Below are 17774 nucleotides of genomic sequence, written 5' to 3'. Positions count from 1 at the left end.
CACAGCTGTATCAATCTGTGATGTACTGTACAACAGGGCTGCGTTAATGTGTGTGTGTGACCAAACACACACACAGGCACGCAACACACTGACCTGACTTGCTGTGTGAATCGTCTCCTGTTGCTGTGTGTGTGTAATCTGCTTTATTGACCTCATTTCTTTCTAACAGCGGACATACATTTAGTTTAGTTTGCTTCAAGGGTTTGACTGGAGAGAAATCCCTCAGAATAAAAGCCCCTTTGCTCGGTTTGATTTAGGCAACAGACAAGAGTTGACTCTGTTGGTGGCGTGCTATTCAAAGTGAGATGATGATGATATAAGATCAGTTTGAGGTTTATATCCAGAAGTTGGATGGCTTATCAGATGCTAGATCGTTGCACAGTGGTTTAAAAATTGCAAACGGCAAATCTTATTAGGATTATGCAGCTACAAATAAAATATGAAAGATGTGGTATAATGAAGCGCAGTGCAGACACGCAAGAGAGCAACAGGATTCAGTTCACTTAAGAACCACCGGCATCATTAATTAAACAAGGTTTCCTTAAAAATTCCAGTACCCTTTTTTAAAACCTCAGAGGAAGAGGAGACTGTGAAGCTCGCCGTAGAAAATGCGACTAATGTCCAAATGCATGATAGCAAGCTGGTTAACCTTCTCCTGCAGCAACACTCTCCCAAATGCTATCCATAAAAGTCCGGAAAGGTCTCAGTTTCAATTATGTTTCAGGCTGTTGCAGTTTAAAGCAGTTAATACTTGAACCTGAATCATATAATAGCTGTTTTTGCAGAAAAGGGCCAGATCTTGTTCTGAAAGTATGCATAGTTTAGTCTGTTTGTTGGTCTGGTCTGGAGAGGAAGTGCAGGTCCCTCCAGGACACCTTTTTTAAAGGTCCTTCACAGGATGCAGTCCTTTAATTAGCTCTCTAATGTGAACTAGAGTGACTTCCTGACAGTGACTTTTCTGTGTAATCAGGACTGAAGTACCCTCAAAAGCAAGTTCAACACATAAAGGAACAAAGGTGTGTTTAAAAAAAGCAGACGTGGCTCCACATTTAGTTTATTAAAGGGGGTGTGATCATTTTCAGGTTCATATCAGTGTTTTGTTCCTCTCCTGGGACATGTCTCCATGCTGTAATGTTCAAAAAGCTCTTTATGTTTCTCATAGTGCCTGTGCTGCAGCACCTCTTTTCACCCTCTGTCTGAAACCAGAGCCCAGTCTGCTCCGATCAGTTAGCTGGCCGGCTCGGTTGTGACCACTTAGAGATGTCCCGCCCCTTAGCCTATCACGTCCAAGTGTCCAATAGAGGATGTCAAACGGGGGAGAAAACCCCCAAAAGCCTAACGGGGCCCCTTTAGAAGTACCTCTTTAATAAGCTAAGAACTCAAAGTGTTGCCAGATAGGATTTAATCAAATATCATAACTCCTTTCGTTTCATTTCAGCTCGCATCATATTTATATTACAGTTTGATTTGGGTTCCCTCCCACATATTTCATCTGTGTGATTATTATTAATGTGTGAGCGGTGCACAGACGTTAGGAGACCAAAGGAGTCTTAACACACTCCCACACATTTACACACGCTCGAATTTGCACTACAAATATTAACAATCATTAATGTTTCATCTGAATAAAAATCTGAATTCCCAGATCTACAGCCATGGAGTATTTTTGATAATATAGCACAACAAGCTATCAAAGTTTGCCTGGGGGTTACATTTTCTTATCAATTATTTGGAGTGTTTCTTCTGTGTCTGCAGCAGCTTGTGATTCACGCTGATGAGGCAGAAGTATCTTTAGATTGGACTTTGGCAAGCTGGGCCACACTACTGACTCATTTCATTTAATTGAGACTCTAATCTGGGATAATTATTACATATGAAGCTTTCTTTCCATCTTTAGTTCATCACATTTCCTTATTTACTCCAACTTTTCCTTTTAATGACTCCTCTCTGCATCTTTGCATCCTCCTAAATGTTTAATTGGGAACATTTCATGTATTACTGTACATTTTGGATGCTTCTGCGGAGTTAATTAATCCCAGTAAACGCAGCAGATGCTCTGACGGAGCTTGGCTAGTTTATGAGGGAGGCGAAGCTTTGAGGCCATAAGACGTTGGAAATCCACAAAGGACTCTAAACATCCAGCTTGCCTGTTTCAAGGCAGCACAGCTAAATATTTAACACGACTTAATGCACCACGCAGCGAAACAGTCTGTCGGATCGTGTAAGAAAACCTCGTACAGACGCTGCATCAAAAAGTCTCAGAAAATACCTCTTGTATTTGGAATAACTCCACCACAAACCTCTTGACCCATGAATCCAGAGGAGTGTTGATGCACGTGGACAGGTGCATGCTTCTGAAAACATCAAGGAGTTTTTTCATAGTGTTTTTATTTTAATTGTTGTTTGTCTGAGCTTCTCTTTCTGCTGGTGAGAAATAATGTTTAGACACACATTTTATTTTAAAGGAGCCCCATTATACTTTTGGGGGTTCTCCCTCTCCTGTAGTGTGTTTATATATAGGTTTTTGTGCATGAAAATGGTCTGCAAAGACTCAAATCCCACACAGTGACATCACTATGTAACACTTGCGCTGCTATTGACTAGCACTCCAGCACATTGTACGTGATAGGCTAAGGGGGCGGGACCTCTCAGAATCAGAATGCCTTTATTAGTCCCACAGAGGGAACATTTACAAAAGTTACAGCATAGAGCCAAAGACAGCTTAATGTCCTTCGAGAAAGAGCTCTAAGCAGGTTGACCAATCACAACAGAGCCGGCCAGCTAACCAATCAGAGCAGACTGGGCTCTGGTTTCAGACGGAGGGTGAACAGAGGTGCAGTATGAGAAAAATAAAGAGCTTTCTGAACATTAAAGCATGGAGATGTCACAGTACAGACACTAGATACTGTTTTTTTTCTCATACTGAAAACGAGATTTTATAATAATGCAGAAATCTTTCGTTGTTGTTTTGGAGCTTAGTATCTGACGGGCAGATGGACAGATGTTTAGGCAATGAAAACCCTGAGGATGTCTGTTTTTTATTTCTGCTTTCCATCATTATTGTGGTGGGATGAAGTTCAATGTCTGCTCAGCCTGTTGTAGTACAAATATAAAAGAAACCCGGTTCTTGGCACATAAAAAATGATGTGGGTTTTTTAGGGTTAGTGTCATTACATCTGGAGCCATGTATTAAGGCATGAGGGAGTAAGAGTCATGCGTCTTTTTCCTGCTCCTGAGGCCGATATTTAATTATATCCGGTGTGTCTTTATGTGTACCCAATATAAAGAAGGGAATGATTAAGTTAAAACTACAGAGTCACTGTCCTAATATAAGGCCGTTCAAACTGCAGCATTCAGAAGGAGGAAAAAGGGATTCAGAGAGAGACACGCGCAACAACAGCGAGACAAAGGGATCGCAGGCAGGGTTACCTCGGGCACCTCCTCCCAACGCTTCCACACCGTCCGCCTGCAAGATGATACACATTTCTATGTGGTTCAGAAAGAGGTCTGCAATTAAAGTGCAGCGGAGGCGCGAGAGGCCATAAATTGTTACCCACCAGGTTACTCCACATAGCTATCAAGGTCCAGGCTCAGTCTCCCTATCTGCACATTTGTTTGGAAATGTTCACCACTGAATTGGTACGCCAATCAGCACTAGCGTTGTTAGAGAGCTAGAAATCTTAGTTTTTGCAAAATTTGTGGAACATTTGGAGTTGTTTTCTCTCCCAGTATATTCTTGTTTTAGGAATTGGTCTGAACTATCGTCATGCACAGTGCAGAGACTGGAAATGCATCCCAATAGTATCGCATGTTGGTAATTTAAATAAAGCAGCAACCTGAGGCAATGCCCAAGTGTTTAATACCTGAAATATCTATAATGTCCAGCAGGGGGCGACTCCACTGGTGACAAAAATAAGTCAGATTTGATAGAAGCCTATGAGAAATTGATCCTACTTCTAATCTGATTTCTTACCCCAGAAAATGTTCCTTCCCTTTCGTTGGATTTTTAAGGAATATTTTAGATTTTTATGATTTGATTTCTCCAATTTTTCAAAGTAAAATAGACGATAAACCAGTTGATGCTTTAGCTGAGGGCATGGCTACCTTGTGATTGACATTTCTCTGCCACTCCCTTGTTGGTTTGGGAGTTGAAGTTCAACCCTTTCACAGTACTTTCATGCAAAGTACTTAAACATGTCTGGTGTTCAGTTGTAGCTCCGTCCTCTTTGAATGGACAAACCTCCCTTGTGACTGCAGATCAGGAACAGTAAGGTAAATGTGTCAGCTGCAACCTATACCACACAGTTAAGATGAACCCAATCAGTGTATTGGAGCTCCTTCTATTGACCATTGCAGCATTTAAGCTGGTCCCCTGACACATCTACAGTGGACAAAACGTATTTACTCCCATATCCCTCGGCTCTGCTTTGCCCAACCTCACCTCACCCCTTCTGCTTCTTACCATCAGATAAGTTCAGCCTTTGATGGAGCTAAAAGTTTGCAGAGTTTAACGGTTGGTATCGGGGGTTAGCTCTTTGATTTCGGATCTCCTTGTCTTTTTTCAAGGCAGGAAGCCCCGGTTGAAGCTGGACTAATTAATTCTGAGATCAATACAGGGATGCAGCTATGTCTCGCTCCAGATGTGCAGGCGGTTCATTGATCAGCCTCCATCCCATCCTCTTGCACTCCCCAAAAGAGGCATTCGTGTGCTGCCTTTGATCCCCACCAGGAGACGTACATTTGGACACAACTAAACCCAGATTGAGAGCTGCATAAACAGAGATTCCTCCCTTCAAACTGTTGTCTCTGTGCTCGTTAGGCGCTGAGCGTGTTGTTCTGTCGATGAGGTGATTTGCGCATGTGTCTTTGGAGTCGCTGCATCTACAAACACATTTGTCAGACTCGTCGGCTGGCCCGCGGCTCGCTCTGAGGCTGGTGGTCGAGACAGCCTGTTCCACATGAACAATGCCGGCCCGCCTGCTGAATGCTGATTGGGCATAATTAAGGGTTAGTGATGCGGTGGAATTAGAGTGATTACACTCATCAGATTCCCGTGGAGAGTCTCTTCCTGTCCAACGCAGCAAGTCCCACACATGCAGCCCGTTCAGAGAGAGATGCACAAATCTGTGTGTACACTAACGGGGTCATTAAAACATACCTTTTTTACTGTAGTTTTTCCAGGAAGACTTAGAAAAAGTGCATCAAAATAACCCCCTCTCTTGTGATGTAGTTTTTGCCTTGCAACCACATTCTTGCTTTAAAAAGCAAACACAGCCTGAGCACATCCTGTGTAATGGACCTGAACACAAGACACTCTCCTCAAGTGATGAGCCTCATTTTCTGGTCGTACCGGCTGAAAACCTTTTCCTACAACACTAACAGGCGCACAATATCTCTCCGAAATGCTTGCCAGGATTTTGTTAACAGGACACAAGGGTAAACCATACCCCAGGTAATGCATTGCTTGATAATAACATACCTGCTGTGCTAAAGTAGTATTAACCTTTACAAAGAATGTCTTCACTAAATAAATATCCTTGCTAATAATGTAGTGGTACTCAAACTGTCTTGTCTCTAACATTACTTCTAAGTGTCTGCATGCCTGGGGCTATAAAAGGGATGTTAATCAAAGTGAAAACCATTGCACAAACTCTCTTATTCATCAACTCCGTCTGTTGAAAAGAGTTGGATTAATCTGCTCTGAGAACAGTCTTTCAAAGACAAGCGTACGTATTTGCACATTCATCGATTGTCGTTAATGTGAAAGGCAAAACAACACATGATAGATTGACACTCATTCAGCTGTTTTTAAATGAGCCAGATAAGATCCAGGGTGCAGACAATACGTAGAAACACAAACATCAGCAAACCCGCCAACTCTGACTCATCCTTTCCTTTCACAGACATCAATCCACACGCACTGTATGGACGTTTATCAATAAGAAACCCATGCATACCATCAGTCTGCTAACCAGGAGATCTGTATAGCAAGTCTGTTTTTCCCATTTCTTTGAGGATGAATATCTCTGATACAACCCATTCAATGTGCTAATAACAAAGCAGGTAGTGTGTATGCCTGGAATACAAAAAGCCTTTTAGACACTTGTGAGGCCTTAAAGTTCAGAGTGATTCTCAAAGGATGTTATAGTGGCTGTTTAACCGATGTACCAAGCTTCGGGGCCACTTAGTCTGCAAGTATAGCATTTCAAATCTTTTCTGAAGATCACAATAGGCAGGTAAATCTCAAAGGTGGAGCTAAGTAAATGACATCTTTCAGAAGACTGTTCCTATCCAATTGCATCTTGTCTGATCCCCTGCTGACTCGATTATTACAAAACTGCAACACTGCATAAAGTAAGTAAAGCACATAACTACACAGTCAGTTTCACGTTGCACCATCGTACTGGGGTAACGCAGTTTAAGCCGTAAACAACAACATAAAGTTAGTTAAGTCCAATAACATTCAGAAACTATACAACAAGTATGCTATCAATTAAAACCGATGTGTCTGAGTGGCTCTTACAGATATTTTCAGTCTGAGAATCATATTAGTTATTTATGTCTCATAACTGGAAGTCATAGCCTCTCTTGTAATACCAATTAATTTATCCATCCTCCTTTTTATGCAATCACTTTAAAGACATCTAATGCAGTATCAAGTCCTCTCTCTATAGCAGGGGTGTCCAAACGACGGCCCGGGGGCCAAATGCGGCCCGCAGGCCATTTTGAATCGGCCCTCTGCAAAGTCTAAAAGTAGAATGCAATACGGCCCACAAACTAAACTTCTGCTGGTCTTATATTGCACTTCGCAAATGTATATGTTCAAATATATTAATGAGCCCAATCTTCAAATAAATTCAGTCATTTAAAATGTTAAAAATGTTCTAACAAATCTTAGTTGATAAAAAAAACCCAATACCTTCTTTCTATAACCAGCTTGAAATGTAACCTTCATATTTCCTCTCATTATCAGCAATCTGAGGCTTCTGTTTTAAGGAGTGAGCTGCAACAGAATAAATGAAGCCCTAAAGACAGACGGGATGTAGGCTGTTCTTTCCTAAAGCGTTCTCAAGTATCGTGCATTATTCACCTACATTTGATTTGTTTTGCTAACTTATAACTTAACTTATGAGGCGATATTCACCTCTAGAAGTGGCCCAGCTCTCCGTATACTTTTCTGTATGTGGCCCTCAGTGAAAAAAGTTTGGACACCCCTGCTCTATAGCATGCAGTGGGAACAATATACATACACTGAATGTGTGTGTTTGCAGGTGTGTGAGAGAGGCTCGTCTGCAGGGCTCACGCTGTTCCATCAGATGGCGGCTGTCTAACCTGCGCTGTCACGTATGTTTGATACCCCATGATGCAAGTGGGCCAATTAGGGCGTCCCAGAGGAGTGTTTTCAGACGTGCAGGTTTACCAAACACACGATGCTGTTAATATCTCCTCGGAGGGGAACTCGACAGACTATTTGACAGTGTCAGATGGGAGTCAGCAGGTGTTAACAGCTGCAGAAGTGTAGAGGAGAGATTTGTAAGTAAGACTTTGAGATGCAGTCCCACAACTCACTTCTGTAGGCTTCAAAGGATCCTTTGCAGACCATATGCATGCACTAAAACCTATATAACGCACTACAGGAAAGAGAAACCCCAAGATCATAACAGGACCTCTTTAAGCCATTGATTTAGCACATTATGCCGGTTTAACCACCTTTTTATATGTTCTTATAATGCTTCTTAAGTGATTTACAGTCTCTGTGTTATTGATTTATTGTAGCTGCGTAATCTATATTGTGTCTATTGTTTCCAGTAATATCTTTGTGACCTTACTCGACATTATAGAGGTCTATCATAAGTGCTTGGTTCCCAAACTGGGGGTGGGAGCTCTAGAAGAGTCACCAGATGATTGCAGTGATAGGAAAGAATGAATACATATATCAGTCAGCAATTGTGAGTCTATTGTCCTGGATTTTTCTATATTTGTAGTGAAATACTTAATTATTTTACAACTTCAGGGTAAAATCCTTCACGTTGTAGCAACAGACAATATTTTTGGGGATGTTTGCATGACATGACCGTTAATATAGGAACCTGAACTCTGCTCATAGCAGACCATAATAAAAAGGAGATAATACTTAAATCCATAAGAGTCTATTTAAAGCTATGAGCCTTTATGTTCCCCCAGTCAATACTGTAGATGCATCCTCAGTGCAGCTTTGCTTTCTGATGGGCTGCAGTACAGTAAGCTAAAGTGGCGTTGGGTTGAGCTGACAGACCGAACAGACATGATGTTGTGCTCCCTGTAGCTCCGGTTGGGGCCTTTCGGGTCCTCGGGGCCCTGTTAACCTTTCATACAAGGTAATGAGCATCCCAGAGGGAGTCCTGCAGGGGGACACACTGTTCACTGTAACACAACACATTGTTTTTTTTGGTTATTAGCCACTTCATGGATGCTCAATCTGTAGTACTGTGCCTTGTTTTCTGTGACGATGGTGTCTTTCCTAATGGGGAAAAACTACTTTCAGGGTGATGAGCCTTATTTGGTTGTGCAGTGGATGCTTGTTCACTCTTCTCTCAAAGATTTAGATGGAATGACTGATGGCACCTTTATGTCCCTTTTGGAGTCAGGACATTGTAGCCTAGCTTAGCATAAAGACTGGACAGAGGCAGAAATGGCTAGCCTGGCTCTGTCTAAAGTTAGAAAAACACACCTGCCAGCCCCTGTAACGATAAAGAAGTACATTTATCCAGTTATGTTGATTGCACAAGAAGACAGAAAGGTAATACCAGCAGTTACTGGTTCTTTTGGGATTCATACACATCTATTTCTTTAGTTAGTCTGCTGTTGGTAGCAACCTCACAGAAGAAGACGATACAGAACATGCTGACTAATGTCTGTAGTCGTGCTATATTTCTCCACATGTGATTCATTACACAAACATTATACGTATCATAATTGTCTTTAAGCACCGAGCCCCCGGCAGCAGCAGCAGTCACGCATGCGTCCTCGCGCCCCGGTCAGGCAGCGGGGATCAGCCTCCTCTCGCTCAGTGCGCCCCGAGCAGCCAGAGCGCGCGGTTACAATGAGCTTCTCCATCGGTCCGACACAGTGCCAGCGTCAGTACCGACCTCCGAGCAGCACACACACCGACACACACCCTGACCCGCACCAGGTCCGCCCGCAGCAGGATGCCCGGGGGAAAGAGAGGGCTGGTGGCACCGCAGAACACTTTCCTGGAGAACATCGTCCGGCGATCAAGTGGTGAGTCTGCGCGCCGGAGCGAGGCTTGTTTCGGGGTTGATTTCCATCCGGTCTGGACCCTTACTCTGCTGGAATACAGTGCTTTTACACCAGTGCAACTACGGAGCATTGGTGGAGGATAAACCCAACAAATCTCACTTTATGCCCGCATTTATTTTGCTGTGATGGAGTTCACCCCCTTGCTAAGGCTACGTGCTGGTGTTTTACATCATAATAAATTATGTTAAACTGGTCTAAGTAACATATTCATGGATTATTTCCACTGGGAACACCGTGTGTTGCAGTTTTGAGGAAATATGAGAACATTTTAATTCATAACCGCAACATGCTCCCCAGTTTACGCACCATTTTATTTCCCACCTGATAATTGTGTTCGTCTTAACGAGATCCAATTACGTCTCCAAATCAAGTGAGATGAAAAGAGGATTAAAAGTTTATTTTGCTCATTAACTCTCTCATATGTTGACAGGTGCTCAGCCAATAAGTTGGAGCCATCTGATTTATAAATGAAAAATCAAATCAGGCTCTTCTTTATAGTCCTGTTATTTTTATTAAGGTGTCTCCACTAGAAGGGAGTCACGTTTGGATAATACACCTCCTTAATGTGAGCTCTGTCATTATGTAATACAGCTGCGTTGTGTCTACGTGAACAAAGGGAGGTAAGTGAGTGATCCACTGGGGTAAATCATATAGTTGATGGTGTTATTCAGTACCTTAATGTGTTACTCGGCCCCATTTTTGTTTTATTAGAGAGTACAGAATGTATCTCCATCCGCGCTATTAAGTGCGCATGTAGGACTTGGCACCGGCCTGAGAAATACGCTCTCTCCTTCTGATTAGATTGATTTCTTCTTTATCTTCCCAGAAAAAGTCAGCAGAGTAATTGACTGGAATGAAACGCAGGGTTGTGGACGGAGGAAGGTGTTCGTGCTTCCGGATGTTTTATCTGGAGATTCAGCGCTTAATTTGAGAGCCATCGGGTGCCGTTGGTGTAGTTTCGTTTTTATTAAGTCACTCGAGCAATGAGATAGAAAGGTGTGAGATTGTTTGGAGACTTTCAGTTGTCTCAGATCAGATGCTGCAGCTTTTTGACAGTGGGGAATCTTGGGAGCTATTATGTAACATGGACCACATGGAGTTTATCGCTATGGTTAGACATTTGTTTGCCTGTTCCTGTATATAACCTACAGGGCTGCAATTAGAATGGATTACTTTATATCAAAATCTATTTTATAAAAAGGATAGAGTAAAGATGCTGTTTTGCATGTTTTCCTTCGCTCCCTTTAAGGAAATCGCTGCTTATTTGTGATGTTTTTTGGGGAATGCACACATTTTAAGAGCAGAAAATGCACTACTTTGCAAGATCTGATTTATAACGAAGATACAGAAGAAAACATACAAGCTTTTGTAAATAGACATGTGAAAAGGTGCATTAAGGCATGCGTTTGTATAATGCATCTACAGTATATTTCCAAATAAACAATCTTTAAGACGCATGTTTGGTTGAAGAGTTGTTTTGAACATGGAAGCAAGTAAAACACTATTTCAGTGTTGCAGGCAGGCCCAGATTAACCCATAATGGTTCAATGAACACTACATCTCATTAATGGTTTTCAGTGAGGATAGTTTTAGTCTCTTGATGTTTCAAACATTGTGCCAGAAGCTGCTTCACTTTTTCTCCAGGCGGCCAGATTGGTCGCACTTTGGCTCAGCTGAGAAATTGGTTGTGATAAAAGAGGAGAGCAGGAAAAAGGTCAAGACAATTCTGTTTTTTTTAACGTCTTAGTCAGCTCTTTAATACCAAAGGGCAAATGGGAGGCTGTGGTCGGCAGCTTTTTACACTTAAAACAAGACAGTGATATATTTAAGAAACCACAGTTCCTTTTTGTTCTGAAATATCTCTTAAGTAATTGTTTGGAAACCGAGGCGGAGAACAGATGAAGCTGCGATTTTTCTGGATGGTTCTGCATAAAAAGGTGTGACCCTATCACATCTTACCCATAATGCACTGCAGTTGTGTGAATCAGAAAGCATTATTTCACTCAAAGCACATTGAGAAATCAGGTTTTCAACATAAAAAGAGGAATCAGAAAGGTAAAGTTTGCCCTGTGGGTGGAACAAGAGACCATAGTATTACGTCTAAAGGGTTTATCCTGTGTACGGTGGCCAATTTAGGACACGTTGAACACACTGCCAGGCCCTGCTCAACTTTTATCAGACTAAGCCAGACTTTATTTGATTCACTGAAGTGTATTTAGGGCTGTTTGCTTTCAATTTGATCCAATCTCCAGAAATTGTCTCAAGTAATTAGCAATCAATCAGGTGGTCTCTATGCTATATCAGAAAAAAGTGGAAAAAGCAGTTCTAGAAGTTAAAACTGCTTGCTCCTCTTTAATATTAGACATTTTTTCTTAACCATTTCTCCAACAATTAACTGATTAATGAAGCTACTTTCATCATCTAATTGCTTGTATGCCTGTAGAGCAAAGTCAACAATGTTCACTGAGATTAATGATATACTAAAACACATTAAAGCATGGAAACACGTCACAGAAGAGGCACACAATAAAAAAGTATCCTAATAGGGCCCCTTTAAACTGCAGTGAGCAGTTTCCTAGTGACAGAGTAGACAGAAACTTAAAGACTACCAGGTGAAGTTTGTTTAAGATAAGAAAAGTCCAGACAGTTTTCAGGTGAAACTCATTAGTAAACCAGTCTATTCTTCTGCAGTTACCCTGTCAACCTCTTATTACACCTTCTTGAACTTAATTAACTTTATAAAAGGTCACTGCTTAGAATAAACTAGCTTGCTCTAAAATACCATATTCGTTTCCCCCGTTATGTCACATGATTGGTGGGAGTTTGACAGATATAGAGAACCAATTTGTTGCTTTATTAGATACCTGTGAGGGTTTTCATTACAATGTTTTTATAGCCTCCGATGGATGCCTTGTAAAATCAATCGAATGCTGTTTGAGAGTTTTACTCTAAAACCCGCCTGACAGAGCTGCTGACACGCCGTCATGAATTCCTGCGTCTGTGTTTCTCTGCAGGAGTGTTAGTGTATTTACTGAGTTCAAATGCTTTTTATTTATCCCTGCTTTAAACAAATCTTGTGGAAAACACTGCATGCTTGTGATGTTTCTGGGCATGCACGCATTTTAAGAGCTGCTTCATCCCGAAATTCTCTCAGCCAACCAGTTCTTTGGAAAGAGGAGACTCTTAGTAGTGAATGATTACCTGCCAAAGTTAACAGTACAGCAGATGGCTAGCGTTGAAGCGTAAAATCTGCAGTTTTTGTTCATTAATTACACAATGCATATAGCTTTTTATATATTCCTGTGTGCAGCACCAATGCAGTAGCACCTGCAAAGATTTAGCCCATTTGAAGCTTAAATATTTACAGGATTCTTGCTGATTTGAGTTAGTTTCTTTTGGGTTGATTGCACTTTTTGTAAGTCACTTTGGATAAAAACATGCCCGTTACGTTCTAAAGCAGTTTATAGATTCAGCTCCTCTTTGAAACGTCAGAAAACTATGTTGCTATTAAAGAATAACATGCAAGACTTGAACCATACCTGTGCTTCTGAATTCATTACAGTGGACACTTATGTAACGTGTTCATCAATGTGCAGTTATGTAGCTGAAACAGGAAGTCTTATTTGTTGTTGTGGGGGAGAAACTCTTACCTGCAGGAACATTTCAGGAACAGAACATTGGAAATTCCTATAATTGTTGTCACCATGTGTCCATGTATGGTTTTCCTTTGGGTCTACTTGTTGCTCAGTCAAGGACAACATCTGACTCTTCATAGTCTGTTGCTCAAGTCTCCCGGGGTTTCATTACACAGCAGCTGACTGTCAACTTGTCTGTGGAGTGTCCTTAAATGCACCAAAAGGAGAATTGGAGTGCATCAGCGTATAGTCCCACAACAAAAAAGCTTATTTTGAAGGGTTATTTTGGATTAGAACAGCCTGGATCTTATTTTTGTATGCTTGGCATCACCAGTTTAGGGCTGTATCTCACATTAAAGTGCTTTTCTAAGTATCATTACAGGTAATTTAGGGGTTTACTGACATGAAGTGGAACATTTGCAAAGAAAACATGTTGGACTTAACTGGTTATGATATATTTTTAAACAAAATACCTCTAAAGTTGACTGTTTTCTGGGGATAAAAGCGTATTTTTGCACTTGAAAGTGTAGAGAAGGCTATTTTACACAATCATATAAGGAGATAAATACCACAGGAGAGTAGGTTAATCGAACAATTGAGTTAATAATTAAAATGTGGGGGTTGGTATCCTGCTTTCGAGAATTTAAAAGCATCACTACCATATACATTTCCTGCAGCATTGTTTGTTTACCCTAAATTAATTGCTGGAAGTCCTTAAAATAAGTCTCGTGGTCAAGTGTTCAGATAATCAGAAAGGTTTTACATAAGCCCACAACGATATTTCCCAAATCCTGGGTTGGAAACATCCATCACAGTTATTGTAGTCGTGTGAAACCAGTTTTCCTGGGACATATTCCGCATATTTTTATCTCCAAAGCAATAAGAAAATGACCCAGGGGTTCGCTGTGATAGATTACCAAACTCAAGCAGATGCAAAATCTCTTTAGATTGATTTCCATCCATCTGAAGTCATATTGCATACTTTACAGCTCTGCAATGTAGCTTATAGCTTATGGGAAGCTAAACAGTTACACCCGCCTGTATTGTCCTCCCTGGTGACCGAGCTACCGCCATGCAGAATATATCAAATGTATAATTAATCTCCATGTGATTACGCAATGCACTGGTGGTTATTTTTCCTCTGCAGATGTTTCTTCAGTGTGGTTTTTTAACCAGGCTGCTTCTTTAGTATTTACACTACACTGTAGCCGCTAGCTAGCATGTCAGCTTTAACAAGGGGCTTGGCAGAGAGGGAAATGAACTGTTTGTGAACATTACAGCATATTGGAGATGCTTAATATCCTCTTCCTCCTTAGAGTAATTCATTTGCAGCCTGCAGACTGTTTTGCTTGTTCATTTTCTGTCTAATAAGTACAATTGATTAAAGATTAGTTTGACTAGACCAAAGTTTTGGACATGTGGTCCACCATCTTAAGGTGGTGAATGTAGTTTTCAGTTTAAACCTGTTTAGTTTTCTAAATAAAAGTTGAATAAACCTATGAGAATTTGAAAAATACATTAACTTACAGAAGCTAATGCTAGCAGAAGCTAATGCTAGCAGAAGCTAATGCTAGCAGAAGCTAATGCGAGAACAGAGGACAAGGGGGCTTTGGCTTTAAGAAGGCGGGGCTTTTAAACAGCCAGTAACAAACACGTCTGACGCTGCAGGTATCTGAAATGATGGCTTCCAGGGGGATTTAAGGAAGTAAAGCTGGAACCTGTTGTTTATTTTCTATTTGTTGAGCAGTGTTGATTAGCATGATAGCTAACTGCTGTGTTTGACTTGATTAGCATGTTAGCTAACTGCTGTGTTTGGCTTGACTGCTTTCTAGGCCTACATGTTATTCTTTTGTGTTCATCTTTTGTTGGTAGAGGTAGTATGCTTAGATTAAGGTACAAGGGGAAGCTTGATTTTACACAGAAGACTTGTCAGGTTCCAGATTTCTGTTAGCCAAATAATGGTTGCTATCTTCTGCTTTTTAAGTGTATAGCAGCCGATTAAAAAAACACCTGCTTTTGAGAAGGACTGAAAGACTTTCCTGCACACCAGATTTAGATTTAATGCCATCTGTGTTTAGTTAAAAATGCACTCTAGGACAAAATATGAATCTATAAACGTTCAGACCACATCAGTAGTCAGTTTATCTACCAATCAGTCTTTAAAGTTGGTTTAAGTTTTAAAAAAGGAGTAAACTAGGAATTTAAAGAGCTGTTTATTTAGTTTCAATCTTTTGGTGCAACAGATTGTAAAATTGACATGCATACATCCTTAATTCTGGTCAGTGTGATCATAAGACTTTGTTTCGCAATAGCTCGAGAGTTGAGACAGATTGCTTTGGCTGTAACTTTTCATATTTTGATGTGACATAACAAATCCCTGCACAGTCTCCTCAAGAGGTTTAGAAGCTTTGCAGCCTTTTATCTGTTCTTCATATTTGATGCTGACGTGCTCTCTGTGCTGTCTATCTTCCAGAGACCAGCTTCCTCCTGGGAAACGCGCAGATCGTGGAGTGGCCCGTAGTTTACAGCAATGACGGATTCTGCAAGCTGTCTGGCTTCCACAGGGCTGAAGTCATGCAGAAGAGCAGCACATGCAGGTAAACCATTCATCTGGTTGTATTATATATCATGACTGCAGTGTAAACGTGCACAGCTTTAGTTGTTTAATGCAAAGCAATGATTATTAGTATGCTAATGGAGCGATAAGTGTTGTTGCTTTCTTGTAATTGCACTCACAGCGTATCTAAATATGCAAAAATGTTCATGTGCATAATTACTTTACATTAGCATTCTCTCTTTTAATGAATCTATATGTCTTGCGTGTTTTTATTTTAATGCACTGTGCTTCATTTAAAGTAGAACTAATAAGAACCCATATATCTTTACAGCACCAGCTTCCTAATAAGTTAAAACAACACCGGAGTAGCTGTGACTAAGACATGTCCTTTTTCTAAAGTGCTCAATTTATCCTGCAAATAATCACTGAATGTCCTTTTTTAAAAATTCGTTTCCATCCATTATTCAAGCAGCGTGTTAGAGGGAGGGTGAAAAGATCAGAAAGTGACTATCTTTTGTACCTTCGTGCTTCTGTGGTGATCATTAAAACCACACTGGGGAGCTGTTTACAGGATATTTAGAGGTTTACTCCTTGATCCCTTTTTCCTGTCTCGTGCAAAGAAAGGTGTGACGCTCAGAAACTCACACTGTAAAGACAAGAAGATGGCACACTGCTGAGTGAGAGTCGGAAATGAATCCAATTTCTTCCTGGTCCAGCTTGAGGACGGTGTCTTTCTCGCCTGTCAGTCAGGACAATTTTAAAAATCAAACTCCAAAGAATGACTCTTTTCCACCGGTGTCTCTCACGTCTAACCTAGGGTGAGGGACTGGACTAGTCAGCAGCTAAAAAGTCTCTCCTTAAGACTCCAATCCAAGTGAGAACAGTGAGATGTATCCGTCCACTTCCTGCTACTCTGGGTCGAGGATACTAACAATCCTCTCAGACACAGAAGAGTCCACAGAGGGCTCAAAATCACAGGCTGCTGCCAACATGATGGAAGCTGGAGGCTCGTTAATGGGATCCAGTGCCATTTCTGTCGTGCAGTGCAATTGTATGACTTGGTGACACTGGTTTAGAGACACCAGCGTTGGTGGAAGGGTTGCAGAGGGTCAGAAGTACTATTGTGGAAAGGGGACACAAATATGAAAACCATCAGGAGACAAGATGCCTCTGAGCAGCTACAATAGATGATTCAGGCAAAACAAAGCTCTACAAGACAACATTTTCATCCTTTCTTGCTTCTTATGGTGAAATATTTGCTAGTTTTACATCTTTTGGAAATAAAAACAGTCAAGTTTCTAATTTGTTGAAACTAATTTGATGTACAGTTAAGAAGGGACCAGTGGAACTGCTATGATACAGGCAGTAGGTGACATTTACTAAAAAGGAGTCCCCTCTTGCTTTGTGTCCCTTGAAGTTCCTTTCAAATGTATTGTTTATATTTGGACTTTTTAATGTGAATGTCAATATCACTCCTGTTGTATCGTCCACAGGGGTTTCATCTTAATCAATAAGACATTTAGCTGAGGGATATTTAAAGTTTCTTACTAATCTATTATCTCTCTATGCTATAAATCAATCTACTAACAAACAGGGTTAATGCCAAAGTGTCTTCATTTAATAAAGTATAGCATTCTGCCACAATCGAAGCTGGCAGAGAACACAACAAGCTTTATATTTACATTTGAGTTACGTCCAGGTTAGTGTCATTTATGTGTTATTGGAAGTGCTCAGGTGTGTTTGCTCTTCCACCTGTCAATCACACGTTGTGGTGGGGGAGAATGTTGATTAACTTTTGTTGAGAAAGATTCATTTATAACTTTACAAACAACATTTCCGGAGCATTCACAGGTCCGATAAATATTGAGTGTAGGACGCACATGCATGGGAAGATGTGATGTGGCTGCAGAAAGGGCAGCCATGTTTGGATTCCCTGATGTGTGTGTGTGTGTGTGTGTGTGTGTGTGTGTGTGTGTGTGTGTGTGTGTGTGTGTGTGTGTGTGTGTGTGTGTGTGTGTGTGTGTGTGTGTGTGTGTGTGTGTGTGTGTGTGTGTGTGTGTGTGTGTGTGTGTGTGTGTGTGTGTGTGTGTGTGTGTGTGTGTGTGTGTGTGTGTGTGTGTGTGTGTGTGTGTGTGTGTGTGTGTGTGTGTGTGTGTGTGTGTGTGTGTGTGTGTGTGTGTGTGTGTGTGTGTGTGTGTGTGTGTGTGTGTGTGTGTGTGTGTGTGTGTGTGTGTGTGTGTGTGTGTGTGTGTGTGTGTGTGTGTGTGTGTGTGTGTGTGTGT

At 41.1% G+C, this 17774-nt stretch overlaps 1 protein-coding gene across 1 annotated transcript in view; it reads left to right on the top strand.

Moving 5' to 3' along the window:
• Positions 1–9188: 9188 nt before the first annotated feature.
• The window catches only part of kcnh5b (potassium voltage-gated channel, subfamily H (eag-related), member 5b), a 117205-nt gene continuing 108619 nt past the window's right edge, over positions 9189–17774 (top strand). Inside the window, 2 exon segments of the mRNA XM_063908455.1 lie at positions 9189–9261; positions 15409–15532. Coding sequence (XP_063764525.1) covers positions 9189–9261; positions 15409–15532 — 197 coding nt within the window.

This window comes from Eleginops maclovinus, chromosome 19, assembly GCF_036324505.1.
Source record: "Eleginops maclovinus isolate JMC-PN-2008 ecotype Puerto Natales chromosome 19, JC_Emac_rtc_rv5, whole genome shotgun sequence".
Taxonomy (NCBI): Eukaryota; Metazoa; Chordata; class Actinopteri; order Perciformes; family Eleginopidae; genus Eleginops; species Eleginops maclovinus.
This window is presented reverse-complemented; position numbering and strand designations above follow the sequence as displayed.